The sequence below is a fragment of the Staurois parvus genome, unplaced genomic scaffold (genome assembly GCF_062004578.1).
Source record: "Staurois parvus isolate SC_StPar_1 unplaced genomic scaffold, SC_StPar_1.0 ptg000262l, whole genome shotgun sequence".
Taxonomy (NCBI): Eukaryota; Metazoa; Chordata; class Amphibia; order Anura; family Ranidae; genus Staurois; species Staurois parvus.
The window spans coordinates 4,614,753-4,631,853 of record NW_028318058.1 but is presented as its reverse complement, the minus strand read 5'-3'; the positions used below and the strand labels follow the sequence as shown (position 1 = coordinate 4,631,853).

The following is a 17,101-nucleotide window of genomic DNA, read 5'->3' as shown; positions in this document are numbered from 1 at the left end:
CTCCAGATTACGTTGCAGTGGCCTCAGAAGAGTGGCAGCCATCTTTGTCATCCCATCCTCAGATCCCCTTGCAGCTGCTGGTCAGCAAAGCGGATTCTCGTGCAGTGGATAGAGCCCTGCATCATGACGGATCATGCAGAGCCTGTTTTACTGCCACCTTGTAAGTGTTTTTACCTGTTGTCATTAAAGTGAATTTGGATATACTGCACTTAGAAGCGCCTTCTTGTCTCATCCTCCTAAAATTATTATTAGCAGATACAAACACAGCTAATTTTACAAAATTCCTTCTAAATATAAAAGTTCAACTTGTATTAAGTTACTAAATAACATATATTTGTAAATTTAAAATTGTGAAATGGTTAAAAATGAACGTATGTAAAACTGAGCATAATCAAATTTCTCTAAAAATCTGAAGGTTTTAATTTTTCCCTAACAGCTTTCAGAGTTTATAAAAGACCCCCCAAACCATATATTTTCTGAAAGCACATGACCAGTAGAATAAAAATAAGGTGCTACTGATTTTTAAGGCCCCACGATATTTGCGCAACTGTTTAGCAAATCGCGTTTTTCACTAAAAACCACTAAAATCCTTATTTGCACACATAAACACAGCACACATTAAAACATTCCTGCTAAATTCCAACTAAGGCCTTGTTCATAAGGGTTGTATTAAAGTGCATGCCCATGTAGCGACATATGGAGGGCCTTTCTTTACCCACATGGGGATGCGCAGGTGTTCTTTGCATCCCTGTGCGCTGACGGGTCCACCCTGTCTGGAAGGGGCCTTAGATGCATGTCTAAATCTACCCTTACTAGAATATTTATTTATCTATTTAGTACAATTTTATTTATTAATATTTTCTTCCTTTTGGGGGGGGGGGCAAACAACCTGGTACTGCATGCAATGCATGCAGTTGCAGCGCATTTGTTGGCAAAAGTGGGGTTAAAAATGGAGGTGGGGAGGCGTCAGTTTGCTTCTTCACCCCGTCAGTAGCTTCTGGAGTGTGATCCGAATGCGGATCAGGCTTCAGAGGCAGGGTGTTTTTGATTTTTACAATTTTATTTATTTTATTTTTACAAGTATATTTTTATTTTTAATATCTTTTTTAAAACATTTTTTTTGGAGAGACATTAGGGGTCTAAACAGACCTTCAATGTCTCCTTTTTGAGACAAAGAAAGGGACTGAAGACAGTCCCTTTCTCTGCAGCCTGAGTTGCACTATATAGGTGGATGCATAGACGTCAGTACAGACTCCTATCCATTCACACAATAATATAATAAACTCTGTCAGTGATGAATGAACAGAGTGATAACTATAGACCACTTTGTTCACTCAGGAAAGAAATACAGGTTTACCAGCCCCACTGCTCTCAATCCTGACAATTACAAGCTGCAGCCAATGGGAGTGTGTGGAGGGAATGCCGGCCAGCAGCACTGCATGGGGGTGCCGCGGGAGATCATGGGGGGATCACCAAAGATGGGGGGCACAGCTGTAGCCTGGGAGATGTACCCTTTGCTGTGCAATTACCTACAGGAGAGGCAGAGGAGGGAAGCCGGTAATTGCACAGCCATGGGGATCGGTGCTAGTGGTAGGGCAGGGGGAGTAATCAGCATGTGCGGAGGGGAGATCGGTGCTGGGGGGCCCAGAAATGGTTCAGGGGTCATGGCTGAAGACTCTGCAGTTACTGGTGCGAGAGGCAGAGCCACAGGGAATCGGTGCTGGCGGAGGGGTAATCAACCATGCTGGGGGGGGAATCGGTGCCTGGGGGGTGCAGGAAGGGTGCGGGAGTCACAGCAGCAGGGAGACTCTGCAATTACCAGCGGGAGAGGCAGAGGAGGTAAGCCGGTAATTGCAGAGGGTGAGAAGAGAGGAGTGGTAATTGGTGGGAGGGGGGTTCCATTTTAGGTTAATAGCTCTGATAAGTGGCTTGTTAGCTGCTAATCAGAGCTATTGGTTTGCTCAGCAGAGACTGCTGAACAGTTCTGATATAGTTCATGGTCACTGAAGTGACCATGAGCTTATAGTAGAAGAAGGAATCAGGTCCGTACGGACCTTGCTAGCTGAGAGCAGTGCTGCAGGTCCGTACGCTGTATGGTTAAATGATCACGGTCTCTTAAGGATTGTTTAGTTAGGAGTCACTATACCTCTAAAAAGAAAACAAACAAATTAAAAGTGTTTCTGCTGTGGAACATATAATTTTTGGGGCTTCATTCTACCTGATCAGAAAGTTTTGCTCCCAAATGGTAAAGTCCATTTAATCAAACATTGAGTAACTTGCCAGACCCCTGGTGTTGTCTATATAATGAAATGCCATTGCGGATGCTTTTATATAGGCAAAACTAAACGCCCGTTTTTCAAATGAATAAGGGATCATGTGTCATTAATCAAAAAACTAAAAATGGAAACCCCAGTTTAGTCATCATATTGGACTATACCACAATGTATGTGGAGGTAGTGTGGCTCAGCTGCTGTTGCAGCTTGCAACATGCTGGATATACAACCTTAAGGCCACTCAATATCCTGGCCTAAATGATATGTCAAGTTATAAAATCTTCCTGTAGCTTATCAATTTCTTTGACAACCACCTTTATCCACCCAAATTGGTCAAACATAGGTTCTTATGATATATATATATATATATATATATATATATATATATATATATAGGTATTCTAGCATTCAGTGTCTTTTGTATTATCATAAAAAGTGAATGATGTGTACAATTGATAGACTGAAGTTCTGCAATCTCATTTTAGTAACCAATGTATACAGCTAAAGTAATGAATTTCTCACGATTGTTACATACAGTCATGGCCGAAATTGTTGGCACCCTTGATATTTTTCCTGAAAATCAAGTATTTCACACAAAAAAGGTATTGCATTAACACATGTTTTGCTATACACATGTTTATTCCCTTTGTATGTATTGGAACAAATATAAAACAGAGGCAGAAAAGCAAATATGACATAATGTCACACAAAACCCCAAAAATGGGCTGGACAAAAGTATTGGCACCCTTAACTTAATATTTGGTTGCACACCCTTTGGAAAACATAACTGAAATCAGTCGCTTCCTATAACCATCAATAAGCTTCTGACACCTCTCACCCGGAATTTTGGACCACTCTTCCTTTGCAAACAGCTCCAGGTCTCTCTTATTGGAAGGACACCTTTTCCCAACAGCAATTTTAAGATCTCTCCACAGGTGTTCAATGGGATTTAGATCTGGGCTCATTGCTGGCCACTTCAGAACTCTCCAGCGCTTCTTTGCCATCCATTTCTGAGTGCTTTTTGACGTATGTTTGGGGTCATTGTCCTGCTGGAAGACCCAGGATCTTGGACGCAAACCCAGCTTTCTGACACTGGGCCCTACAGTGCGACCCAAAATCCTTTGGTAATCCTCAGATTTCATGATGCCTTGCACACAGTCAAGGCACCCAGTGCCAGAGGCAGCAAAACAACCCCAAAACATCATTGAACCTCCACCATATTTTACCGTAGGTACTGTGTTTTGTTCTTTGTAGGCCTCATTCCGTTTTCGGTAAACAGTAGAATGATGTGCTTTACCGAAAAGCTCTATCTTGGTCTCATCTGTCCACAAAACGTTTTCCCAGAAGGCTTTTGGCTTACTCAAGTACATTTTGGCAAACTGTAGTCTTGCTTTTTTATGTCTCTGTGTCAGCAGTGGGGTCCTCCTGGGTCTCCTGCCATAGCGTTTCATTTCATTTAAATGTCGACGGATAGTTCGCGCTGACACTGATGCTCCCTGAGCCTGCAGGACAGCTTGAATGTCTTTGGAACATGTTTGGGGCTGCTTATCCACCATCCGGACTATTCTGCGTTGCAATCTTTCATCAATTTTCCTCATCCGTCCACGACCAGGGAGATTAGCTACAGTGCCATGGGTTGCAAACTTCTTGATAATGTTGCGCACTGTGGACAAAGGCAAATCTAGTTCTCTGGAGATGGACTTGTAACCTTGAGATTGTTGATATTTTGCCACAATTTTGGTTCTCAGGTCCTCAGACAGTTCTCGTCTCCTCTTTCTGTTGTCCATGCTTAGTGTGGCACAGACAGACACACAATGCAAAGGTTAAGTGAACGTCTCTCCTTTTTATCTGCTTTCAGGTGTGATTTCTATATTGCCCACACCTGTTACTTGCCCCAGGTGAGTTTACAGGAGCATCACATGCTTGTAACATTCTTATTTATCCGCAGTTGTGAAAGGGTGCCAATACTTTTGTCCAGCCCATTTTTGGAGGTTTGTGTGACATTATGTCGAATTTGCTTTCTTTCCTCCCTTTTTTTGTTTTGTCCCAATACACACAAAGGGAATAAACATGTGTATAGCAAAACATGTGTTAATGCAATACGTTTCGTGAGAAATACATGATTTCCTGGAGAAATATCAAGGGTGCCAACAATTTCGGCCATGACTGTATATGATGGGTACTTGTAAATCTTCAGCTTAAGCCTAATCATGCTTACTGTTTTTTACCCAACTTGTTGTGAGGTTTCCCCTTTTGCAATAGACTGCATTTAATTATATTTACAAATAAAATATGGACATTTGTATTATCCGTTATTATGGCATTTCATTTCGGTGTATGCTGTGATCGCAAGGACGCGAAAGACATTTGCCTAAGAGCTCGTAGCTCGTTTGAGCAGCGTCTTTTAGCTATGCTGCCAAATTGCCAATATCATTTGGTGGGCCTCAGTTTTGTTCTTACCCATCTATGCAATTGGACAACTAATTGTGGTTTCGCTGAGTGTTTCAGCGTGTGTCAACATCTCCACTACATAGGTGGTTATACAGTTCCGTCAGTGATCATACGGTCTATTGGCCAATATTCCCTTTGGCCAATTGTAGATGCGGTTCCCGTTGCCCAAATTGCAAGAGTCTAGGACCCTGTGGATTCAGCCAAGCCTCAGTACCATTCGACGCATGTGCAACATTGGCCGTCTGCTTCCGATGACATCAGACACCAGAGGGGCAGGGGGTATATAAGGCTGGCATCTCTGGCAGCCATCTTGCCAGAGCCATGAGGATCGCACTATCTATGTGATGTTTCCAGCTTCTGTGGTGACAACTTGACTTGTAGTGTTTTGATGGATTTACACGTGGATTGTACACTGTAGTTAAGACTTGTGGGGGAGCACTTGGTCTTGTATATGCTGGAGTGATGACATGTTTTTGCAGACCCAAATTGAGCCAAATCATTATCCTGGTCAATTTGTTTCATTCTTTGATTTCTGTTTTTAAGTTCTATATTATATTAAGTATATGCACCCCATGTGAGCTTTTGTATATACATATATATGTATATTTATATATATGTACTTATCAGTCTATGACCCCCATGGTGTGTGATATAATCATCCCATCATAATTTGTTGTTTTATGTAGAGGTCGGTTCATTGAAGCTGGGACAAGCGTTTTTCTATCATCTGGGCGCCCTCTTGTGATGATTTTTTTTCTCACGCCTTTTGTAAGTTAAATAAATAATCATTTATGGACTCCAATTACTGCCATTATTCGTAAAATCATCCTTTCTCTTTTTTTCTTGAAAAACCTTGGGTAAGCATGGCCGATTACAAGATAAAACTGCAGATAAAATAAAATGTAATGTTTAATAACAGTATTAAAGATCGTAGATAATATTGCAATCTCTCTGTATATATTTTTTATATAGCTCTGGAATTAGCAGTGGTCATTTCTCCTTGAGAATCCCTAGTGGTTGAAACATGTTGGGACCACCAGATAACTAATGAACTGCTATAAAAAACTGCTTGTCAACTATACTTTATGCATAGCTTAATTTTATAAAAATATTTTATTGATGTAATCTAATAAATGTTGTTTTAATTTTACAAGAAATGTTTTGTGACTATAATACCCTTTATGTTGTGAAGCACCATTAAAGTCCCCTAACTCTTCAAACACATGCATTTACCCAAATGAGACGTAGGTCCGATTCTTACTTTTCAACAACCAATATTATTAATCTTTTATTCAGATGACTGTCTACAGGTTGGTGCAGCTTGAACGTAGAGGGTGGGGGGAAGGTTAGATTTAAAAAAAATTCCCTGCAAGGTAATGACATAATATGCTAGAATGCATCGCATACTAACACATTATACAGGACTTACTTTAAAATAAAGCCCTCCAGCGGCGTGCTGTCACCGCTGCAGAGGGTTCTATCTTCACTTGGTCTTCCTTCCCAGTTTGTGTGCTCCGGCTGTCTGACTGGCCAAGCCACGATGACGTCACTGGCCACGGCACAGTACTCTGAAGGAATGGCACGGGCATGCTGTTCCTTCAGAGCGCATGCACTGGATGTAAAAGAGTGAATATCTCCTAAAAAAACATACTGCTGTTAAAACATTTTTTCAGACATCTTTGTTTTGTCATGGACATTTACATCTTGCACTAAATATATGATATTCCCACGATTGTTATTTGTTTTTACCAACGTTATGTGTATATATATGGTGAAAAGTGTTTGCTATTTTTCATTAACTCTAATTTTGTAGAAGGCTGCTTATACCTGTATTTATGTTTTCTTTACATTCTATTTTACAGAGAAAACAAGCATGACATTTCCACATATCCATGAGGAAGTAAGTGACATCATAGTGGCAGAAGTGGGTGAGTATGAAAGTGCTTTTGTTATTTAAAGGCAATTACTATAAGTTACTATAAACTGCCCTTTCTGCTTTTTCATTTACCTATTAATGTTTTCCCTATTGAAAACTTCATCTCAGGTGTGGATGTAAGGTTCCTTTTTAACAGTGCCTTCTCTGAAATTTCAGTTTCTCAACCATAATATTCTTGCCTTTTTTCATATAATATATATAATCACTTGATCTCTGGAAGGTTTTACTCCCTTCATGACTAGGCCATTTTTTTGCTATTCAGCACTGTGCTAATTTATCTGGCAATTGCGTGGTCATGCAACACAATATGCAAATGAAATGTATGTAATTTGTTTCACACAAACAGAGCTTTCTTTTGATGGTATTTAATCTCCTCTGGATTTTTTTTTATTTTATGCTATATAAATGAAAAAGACGGAAAACTTAGTGAAAAAACCCCCCAAAACAACATTATCTACTTTTTATTATAAAACCTATTCAATAAAATCAAATTTCTTAATCAGGGATATTGACTGATGGCAGTATGTTAAAAAAAAAATAAATCTTTTTTTAGTAGTTTTTTAAAACATTTTTTTTTAACATTCTCTTTATTGTTTTCTTTCATCAGAAATTTTCAGTATCACCATAGTGACACTGTACTACTCTGGTGGGGTGATCACGTATTTTTTTTTACACTTTGATTGCTGTTACAGTGACGATCACTGTAACAGCAATGTTTTGAACTGTCATAAATGGGTTACATTCATAACAGCTGTGTTATACTATTGTGTGTTGTGATTTGCCAACAGCTATCACATGATACAGGATGCTGTTATTAGGCCAGGTGCCATGTGATAGCTGTGAGACAATCACAACATTACTATAGGAATCACAGCTGTTCTGAAGGAAATTAATTCATAGCAGCTTTGTTGACATTGTGATCATGTGATCGCATAGTGATCACATGATTCCCTGGCCTCTCAAAGTTGCTAGGCACCAGGAGCCGCAATCCGCTGTGTCCAGTGGACATGGCAGTCATGGGAGCGATGAGCTGCACGCTCCTCAGCTGGTGACATACATGTACATGATGCAGCCTGCCCGTGCCACCCATCTGCAGTACATGTACTGTGGGCAGATGGCAATTAGTTAAGCAATCTCTCAAAGCAGACATGAATCCACAAATCCCCAGAGCAGCTGCCATAATGTGAACCTATGCACAGCATACATGCACGTTATGGCAGACTTAAGCAGGCCATGCACTAGCACAAACATTCAAATGAAAAATTCATATGAAAAATCTCAGTATATTCGATGACTGTCAGGGCAGGGCTGTAGCAAGACAGGTAGGCCTAGTGGCAGGGTACCGCACTGACTGACGACAACCACCACCAACAGACCGAAGTCCCTCAGGGCGCGGAGTCTAAGTCCCAGGCTGCCCTTCACCAGGGCCCCTGATGGTGGGGATGGACTTGACGCAGCCAGGAACCAGGTCGCGACCCCCGAGACACCCCGGCTGCGGTAATGGCCGCCGCCAATGGCGTGTAACTGGTAAGAATGACAATAGCGTAGTCAGGCAGGCCGGGTCGATAACAACGGGAAAAAATGGTACAGAACAGTAGACAGAGAATCACAGGTCATGGGCCGGGTTCAGCAACGGAAGGTCAGATCGAAGGAAAACACAAAGAATGGTCTAGTCACAAGCCGAGTCAGATACCAGAAGAGTCACGAGAGTATACACAGAGCTGTAGCAAGACAAAGACACAAGACACAAGTGCAAAGAACATGTGCGGATCACAGGCTTATATGTACTCAGCCACACCCCTCTGGGGGATGGACCTCAGAGACCTGAAGGCATAAAAGATTCCCACCATGCTCAGCAGAAATCCAAGATGGATGCCAGCACATGCAGTAACATAACCTCTGGGAAAAGGTAGGACCTTGACAATGACTTCATGAATGCTGTTTGAAAGCACTTGAAAACTTAATTTTAACATTTGATTTTGGAACGAATGGACTTTCCTGAACACAAACTACATACACTGTTAGAAATTTGTCAGTTTGAGTTTTGCTCTTTTACATTTCTCATCACTGTGGCTGAAAACTAATGCCAGTTTGACTCCAATAATGATTAGAAAATCAAAAGAATGTTCTTAAAACTAATCATTTCAAATAGAATTCTACAGACATATGGCCATCTCTATTCCAGTGACATAAGCTACTCACTCCCCCTTGCTGCTCTGTCAAAACTACTGCCATCTTCTCATGGTCTTCTTCCAGTATCTTCCTTCCTCTCTAATTGCATAACTCCCAGATGCAGGAGATAATTTTGTGAATACTAAGCTCTTATTCCTGACATTTTACAGATTGCGGAATTGTACACTGCACTGTGTATGCACCTCAATCAGTGCACTTCATTAAATTGCTGAATAAACTTCTTGTATAACCTAAGTAATCAATACTGTTTGCTTTATAACACAGTATTCATATGTACACATACATTATGTACTGTACATATAGTGCACCATACAGTATCTATCTATCTATCTATCTATATACAGATATAGATATATAGATATATATCCATATATATAGTTCTTTTGCATTCCACGTTTTAGATTAAAAGTTTGTTTGGACACCACTTCTGCTTCGGTGTCTTGATATTATAAAAGTTTAGGAATAAAAAAAAATTTAATCTAATGCAGTCACCACCTCTAAGGACTGATAAGCTGTAATATATTTCATTTTTGTTCTTGGGTTTAGATACACTTTAATATTTTGATGTGTAGGGTATGTGGGTTAGGATTTTATTTGTCACTGCAACTCAAAGATTTTAATGGGCCTTCAAAGTGCTATTCGTGCAGCAATTTATAAAGTCTGTTAGCAGCAAACTTATTTGCTTACAGTAATATACTATTAGGTACAACATAATTTATATTGAACCCTATTTTACAGGTACATCAGTAATTATGCATTGTTCTGCTTTTGTTTGCATCAAATGCAAAACTGATTTTGAAGTTTTTTGGAAGTTAAATGGTGCAAGAATAAATCATTCATCTCAAAAATTCAAAGAAGTTAATAGGTAAGCTAAATTTTTTTGTCTAATGTTATGAGGCTTGAAGTATGAATCCTTACATCGACTGAAAAACCCCTTTCGTGGGATTTTAAAGGCAACCATAAGTAGTCAAACTAGTGTAGATATAAACATATTTTTTTATTATCCATATCATTGTAAAAAAAAGTTGATCAACATAAAAAAAGGATTTTTTCAAAAAACACATTTTTTTGTGATGTACAATATACATTGTTTCAATATATATCCAATATTCAAGATCTTCACAAAAATATAGCATTTTTTTGTGCATCCTTGTTACAGGGTTAACTTTTCAAACCAGTACAATTTTAAACAATCTATACACAGTGGTATCCCCAGCTAACACATGTACAAAGCATCTCCAGACTTTTACAACCCGTTGAGTCTTGACTGTTGGTTGGTTAGCTTGGGGTATCCAACGCATTTCAAAGCTCTTTTCATTAGCTCCTTCCTCAAGGAAATCATACCATTCTGAAATGCAAAGTTCTTATCATAATCAACTGCGTCCACACTACAAGTAATATTTAAAGAAAAAAGCAAAATATTCTCAAATATATATGTTAAATTACAAAAAAGATTTTCTCTTACGTGTGTCATAATCTGTTAGATATGGAAGCCATCTCCTATAGCCGAAGTGTGACAAGTGGTTGCCGACATCACCCCAATGGATTCACACAAGGACCTCTTAAACTTCACCGCCCACTATCATTGAGAAAAAAGGAGGATACTAATACATCTGACTTTAAATGAAGGGATTCTATATCTTTCATGTGTTGAGCTAGTTGAAAAGTTTGGGACTTCACCCATCATTTTGGCTGAATAAATTCTTCTAATATACAGTATGTTCTTGTTCTTAGAATCGGGAAAGAAAAACATCTCCCATATTTTTGCAAAAAATTCACCAGCAAAGGACCAATCCAAAATTACATTGTCTTAAGCCAAAGAGATTCTCTATTCAAATACCAATTAATATCACAAAAAAATCCCTCTCTATCTAATCAGATTTGTGCAAAGAGTCAAATAAAACTGATCAAACTTACAATTCGCCATCCACGGTATTGGTTCAAAAACTCTCCAGGCCACTTGCATCAGCTATCTCCATCTTAGATAAATGTCCAAAAAGTAAATGCTCAAAGACCTCCTTATATAAGGCAAGCTCAGTGTGGGGGGGGGGGGGGGGTGATTATCCTCTTATAGAATATAGTCTGCAAGTTATCTCATAAGAGAGGAAAATGGCACCCAGTCAGGTCTTCTGGCATTTGTCTCATGTTACACATTCACAGTCAATGACGCGCCGCACAATGACACAGCATCCGGCATCATGACGCCATACACACTCGCGTCATGTCCAGTTTTGCCACAGTGATTTCTGGAAAGCCCGGAGTGGCATTAAGGGATAGACCACTGACACAGCATACCGCAAACCTGCTGTATATACAGCAGGTTCCAGGGAGGACATGCTCAGAGAGCTGTCTATACCTCCAGGAGGCGGGAATTGCCTCCCCTCATTCAGAGGGGAGGCCTACTGTGCCGGGTGTGTGGGGGTTACATCGGTGTCACCGCCACTTGTCGATCTCAAATTAGGAAAGGCATCCACATTAAAGTAGAAAGAAGTAAAACATTTAAATTAAACAAAATCCAAAATTACAATAAACATTCTACCCAAGCATTAGATTAAACGTATCTATTATCAAGTTATTTACTCAGAGGGGATTATTCCCACCAAGAAGAAAAGTTTGGAGAAAGGGAAAAAAAAGTTGAAATCAGTTGAGAGAATTTGTCAGAATCGTAAATGTGGATAGACAAATAGTCTTAATTAAATAGTGCCTCTAAGAATAGTCATTATTCAATCTGTTTTACCTGAACTAAAGCCTTCTAAGAAAGGTCTAAAACTCTCCGATTCATTTAAGCCTGGTGGGATTGTGGCATTTAGGTGCCTGATCCAGCACCTAATTCCAATCCTTACTCCTTATCGGGATGTGAACTCTATCCAAAACTGTAAAAACTACTTTTGGCATTTTATATTTGTGGATTATGGCCACATGTCTGCCTAGAGGTAAGTATAAATTCCCAATTTTCACACTGTGAAGATGTTTATACATGCGTCTCCAAAATTCCTGACGTGTTTTCCCTACATAAAAGGATCCACAATCGCATCTCATGAGGTACACTACCCCTTTGGTTTTGCAATTGGAAAAGTGTTTTGAAATTAATTTTTTTCACTTGGAAGAATCATTTGTTTACAGTTACTAACAAAGGGACAGTATGCACAAACAACGCACAAACATGTGCCCACCTGTTTGCAGGGATCTGCTCTCTTTTCTCCTTTATATTCACTATGCACCAAAAGTTGTTTCATTAACCCCACTTTTTTATATGTATTTGCAGGAGTTGGACTCACTAATTTGCCCAATAAAGGATCTTCCGACAGAATAGGCCAATATCTCTCCAAGATTTTCCTATTTTTTTTATGTTCATTAGAGTATTTTATTATTACTCTCATTATTTTCGCTAAATCCTTCGTAGTTTTTGAATTAAATAGAAGATCCTGTCTATTTTGATTTTTATCCTGGTTGAATGCCTTTTTCAAGGAGGATTTTGTATACCCTCTTTCTAATAATATTTCTGTAAGCTTGTCAGATTCCATTTGGAAGTCTTCATAGCTCGTACAATTACGTTTAATGCTTTGAAAATGACTGAATGGTATAGATCTTTTTAGCAGTTCAGGATGGAAACTGTCGGCATGTAGAATTGTATTGCCGGCAGTTTCCTTCCCATATAGAGTACTACTCAATTGTCCTTTTTTGTCCTTTCATTATAGTTATATCCAAAAAATGTATTTTATGACGGTCATGTGTCATGGTGAAGAAAAGGTTTGCATTATTCCGGTTCATCGCATCCAATCATTGTTTTAACAGACTTTCCGATCCGTCCCAGAAAAATAGTATATCATCGATGTATCTCTGCCATATCACAATATGGTGTGTGTACATTGAGAAAACCTCATCCAGCAAAAAATTCTGCTCCCACACCCCCAGTGTGAAGTATGAATCCTAGCTAAAGAGCCACTAAACATAAATTATAAGTTGAATCATGTCTAAAAGCTTTTTGTGAGGGCCCATTCACACCAGTTCATTATTCTGTGTTTAAGGCATACATTAATGTACAAATGTCATGCATTCACATGTGTCATGTTTGCGCAGGTGTCATGTCATGCAGTATTTTTGCTAGTATAGTGCACCTCAATGCAAGGAAGTGTGTTATTGCACATTGCTGTGTACTGCAACACGGGTGCATTTGGGTGTTATTCACAATGGATAGTATGGAAGCCAACATATTAGGCGTAGGTGTTGCTGCAGTACAGTGGTGTGAATGGTCCTAATAATAAAAAATAACTTAAATAACTTTAAACCAAAAGTTTTTTACTTTTGTATAGAAAATGGAAGAATAAAATCCCCTGTCAAGTTTTTTTGCTGCCTGTTTCCTACTGGAGAGATTCATCTTCATTTCCTGTCCTAAAGAGACCTAAAGGGAACTGTGACAGACCCAACTTGGACAGGGGTTTTTGGAGGGGATTATGGGCTAGCCTTCTACCCACTGATTATGGCCTATGGAGGAGATTAGTAATTATGTCTGCTTCTCCCAGTCAGAGTATGGAGGAGAGCAGGGTCCTGAAACTGTTTGACTATCCGGTAGTATCTATTGAGATTGAGGCCAGGAATTCCCAAGAACAGTGTTGTGTCTATGAGAACATTGTGTCAGACAGATCGTGCAGACAAACCTTCACAATCAGGGATATGGAACTCTTCTTGTGCATATTTCTTATCTTGCCCCTGCTGGTCCTCAAGACCTGCCTAATGCATCATTTGCCAATTTTGCCCCAGTTATTGCCAACTTTATATTATTAACTTTTTATATTATTTGAGCCAAAGATGTGCTACTTGGTAACCTAGATTTGAGCTGGATCTGGGGTGGGACATTTATAAACAAGTGGTGTAATGTACTTTATGTATCTGGGGCTGTGGAACTGTTTTTAGGCATCCTGGTGGACATTGCCCTCCCTCCTGCCACCACGCTGCTCCAGCGAGACGCGGACACAGTGGGCACCAATGACAGCCATTCTACTTGGTGTTCAATACCTTACATTTAACATGCCTGTATTAATCTACCCAAATGTGAGTGTTCCTACTTTTATACTATATTAAAGTGGTCTGCTGCACTTAGAGGCGCTTTTCCTCCTCATCACTCATTGGTACTTTAAAGTAAATGACATAATACATATGCAAAATGTGACCGCCTTGCCCAAGAACAGATCAGACCGTTTCAGTAAAATTGGGTGCAATTTTGATTTTTCTCTGATTATGCTGCAGGCTTCCAAAACATAAAAACATGAAAAGAAACTTGACCAACAGTACCCTGCAGCGCTTTTCCTAGAAACTTGCAAAAAAAAAAAAAAAAAGCAAAAATATGACTCAGTACCTTTGCTCCATCCCCCTAGTAAAGTCGCTACCGCAATGACTCTCCCTATCTGCTTACAAAATCAGCTGCACGGAGACTGGATTATTTGAAATAAAGCAGCTGATTCACAGACTTACATTGTGAGACTGGGGGGGATTTACTAAAGCTGGTTCACTCAAAATCTGATGCAGCTGTGCTTGGTAGCCAATCAGCTTTTAACCTTAGCTTATTGAATTACGTTTTGGCAATAAAACCTGGAAGCTGATTGGTTTCTATGCAGAAGTGAACCTGATTTTGCACTCTCCAGCTTTAGTAAATAAACTCCATTGTTAGAAGGAGAAGTAAAGCATATGTATTGTATAGCAATGCAATGCAGGAAGCGGAGCCTGTTTATATAATTTCAAATTATACATTGAACCACAGTTTTTAAAACATTTGTATCTTCCTGGGCCAATTCAATAAATCCCATTTTTATGGTGGTATGGCCCTTTAAAATGGCCTGCACCAGATTCAGAAATCCCAGCCACCAGGTAGATTTAAAGTGGTAGTAAACCTACTTTGTTAATTTGTACCTACAGGTAAGCTTTTAATAAAGCTTACCTGTAGGTAAAATGAATTTCTCTTAAACATGCACCGTTTAGGAGATATTCAGTTTTTTTTTTAGCTGGCTCGTGTGCTATTAAGGAGTGGCATACGTGTGCCACCTCTGTGTCACCTACAAAATGCTGGTTGCTTGTCAAGCAAGTCCAAAAAGCAAAATAGTGGGCAACCACACTCCAGTAAAACAGACTTTTTATTGATAAAAATCCATAAAGCTGGTGCAACGGGAGCAGTGAAACATCTATACACTAAAGGGCACTAAAAGTTCTCTCCGGGATATTGCCCCCTTCCTTTGCAGTCAGAACACATTGTCACATGATGTCACCAGGTCACACCTCCTCTCTTCTTTTGTGGAGTCCTTCTTTGGGTGTTCACATCACTTCCTGCCTGACATGGTCACTTCGTTGTCTAGCAGAGGGGTTCGCTCAGAGCTCAGAGGATCACTGATGTCATCTCAAGGAGGTGGCAGGAAATCAGTAGGTCTCAGGAAGATTTGTAATGCTATATCAGTGTCCTCCGCACCCAGAAATACTAGTGGTGAGGATTCTGTATGGGGAGAGTGGGGGGGTCATACAATGTATTTATCTCTAAGATGTGCTGGATGCACACTCAATATTTTGTGAGCAAGAGTGGACCAGCCTGGAGCAGTATTACATATATTTAGTTTATACAGGTTTCCATTGTAGTCTGCGACTACAGTCAGGGGTGTATTTACCACAAGGCAAACAAGGCATTTGCCTAGGGTTGCATATTTCAGTGGGGCAGCACCACTTTCCCAAAGAAGGGATTCACGCAGCATGGGGACCAGGTGGGATCCGAGAGAGGCTGTGGGCTGCTTGTCTGGATGTCTGGAGCTGTGAAGGTGAGTGTATTTTTCTCTCTCGCTGGGGGTGTTTGTGTTAGTTGGTGTCAGGCTCTCTCCACCGGGGGGGGGGGTATTTTTGTAGGGCAGCACAAAACCTAAATACACCACTGACTACAATATGTTGGAAATATTAATCTTCAATTCCTGTGTTGTTAGGAAATTAGAGGAAATTTCTCCAGTGGGGACACAAATAGTAGTGGGGATAGAGTTCCATTTACCGTATTTTTCTCTCTATAGGACGCACTTTTTCCCCCCCAAAAAATGGTGGAAAATGTCTGTATGTCTTATGGAGCGAATATGGAGCGATCAGCCGGTATTCCCCCCCTTCCACGTTGCCACCGTCGTGTTAGAATACCGAACCGGCCGCTCGACTTTGCTGTGCAGCAGAACCTGCCCCTCTGTTCTACCTTTTCCTCGGTCCAGAAGTGTCCTCATCACCGCTGGTTTCTCCAGCCTTCTTCTCTTCTCAGAGTCGGCATCTTCAGTGTGGACACCTGGCTGTGACAGCCTGCGGCTTCACAGCCAGGTGCCCACTGCACATGTGTGAGAAATGCTGCACTTTGTGAATGGTCCCGTAGTCTTCTGGGACCTGTCACGGGTCCCAGAAGACTACGGGAAGGGAGGACAACTTCTGCTTCCGATCGCCTGGGCAATCACAGTGGAAGTGAAATTCAGGTACCCACTCCCCAAAGGTCTGCAGTCTCTGGTCATCTCCTGTACTATGTCTGCAGTCTCTGGTCATCCACTGTACTATGTGCGCAGTCTCTGGTCATCTCTTGTACTCTGTCCGCAGTCTCTGGTCAACTCCTGTACTATGTCTGCAGTCTCTGGTTATCTCCTGTACTATATGTGCAGTCTCTGGTCATCTCCTGTACTATGTGCGCAGTCTCTGGTCATCTCCTGTACTATGTGCGCAGTCTCTGGTCATCTCCTGTACTATGTCCGCAGTCTCTGGTCATCTCCTGTACTATGTGCGCAGTCTCTGGTCATCTCCTGTACTATGTGCGCAGTCTCTGGTCATCTCCTGTACTATGTGCGCAGTCTCTGGTCATCTCCTGTACTATGTCCGCAGTCTCTGATCATCTCCTGTACTATGTCTGCAGTCTCTAGGCAACTCCTGTACTATGACTGCAGTCTCTGGTCATCTCCTGTGGTATGTCCTCAGTCTCTGGTCATCTCCTTTACTATGTGCGCAGTCTCTGGTCATCTCCTGTAGAATGTTTGCAGTCTCTGGTCATCTCCTGTACTATGTCCGCAGTCTCTGATCATCTCCTGTACTATGTCCGCAGTCTCTAGGCAACTCCTGTACTATGACTGCAGTCTCTGGTCATCTCCTGTGGTATGTCCTCAGTCTCTGGTCATCTCCTTTACTATGTCTGCAGTCTCTAATCATCTCCTGTACTATGCCTACAGACCTATGGTTCAGAATATTTTTTTTTTTATTTCCT

At 40.6% G+C, this 17,101-nt stretch overlaps 1 protein-coding gene across 1 annotated transcript in view; it reads left to right on the top strand.

Moving 5' to 3' along the window:
* LOC149459360 (interleukin-1 receptor-like 1) overlaps nucleotides 1-17,101 on the top strand; it is a 71,747-nt gene that overhangs the window by 41,250 nt on the left and 13,396 nt on the right. The window contains exons 6-7 of the mRNA XM_089681223.1: nucleotides 6,587-6,652; nucleotides 9,592-9,718. Of these exons, the coding sequence (XP_089537349.1) occupies nucleotides 6,587-6,652; nucleotides 9,592-9,718 (193 nt within the window). The remainder of the gene's footprint in view (nucleotides 1-6,586; nucleotides 6,653-9,591; nucleotides 9,719-17,101) is intronic.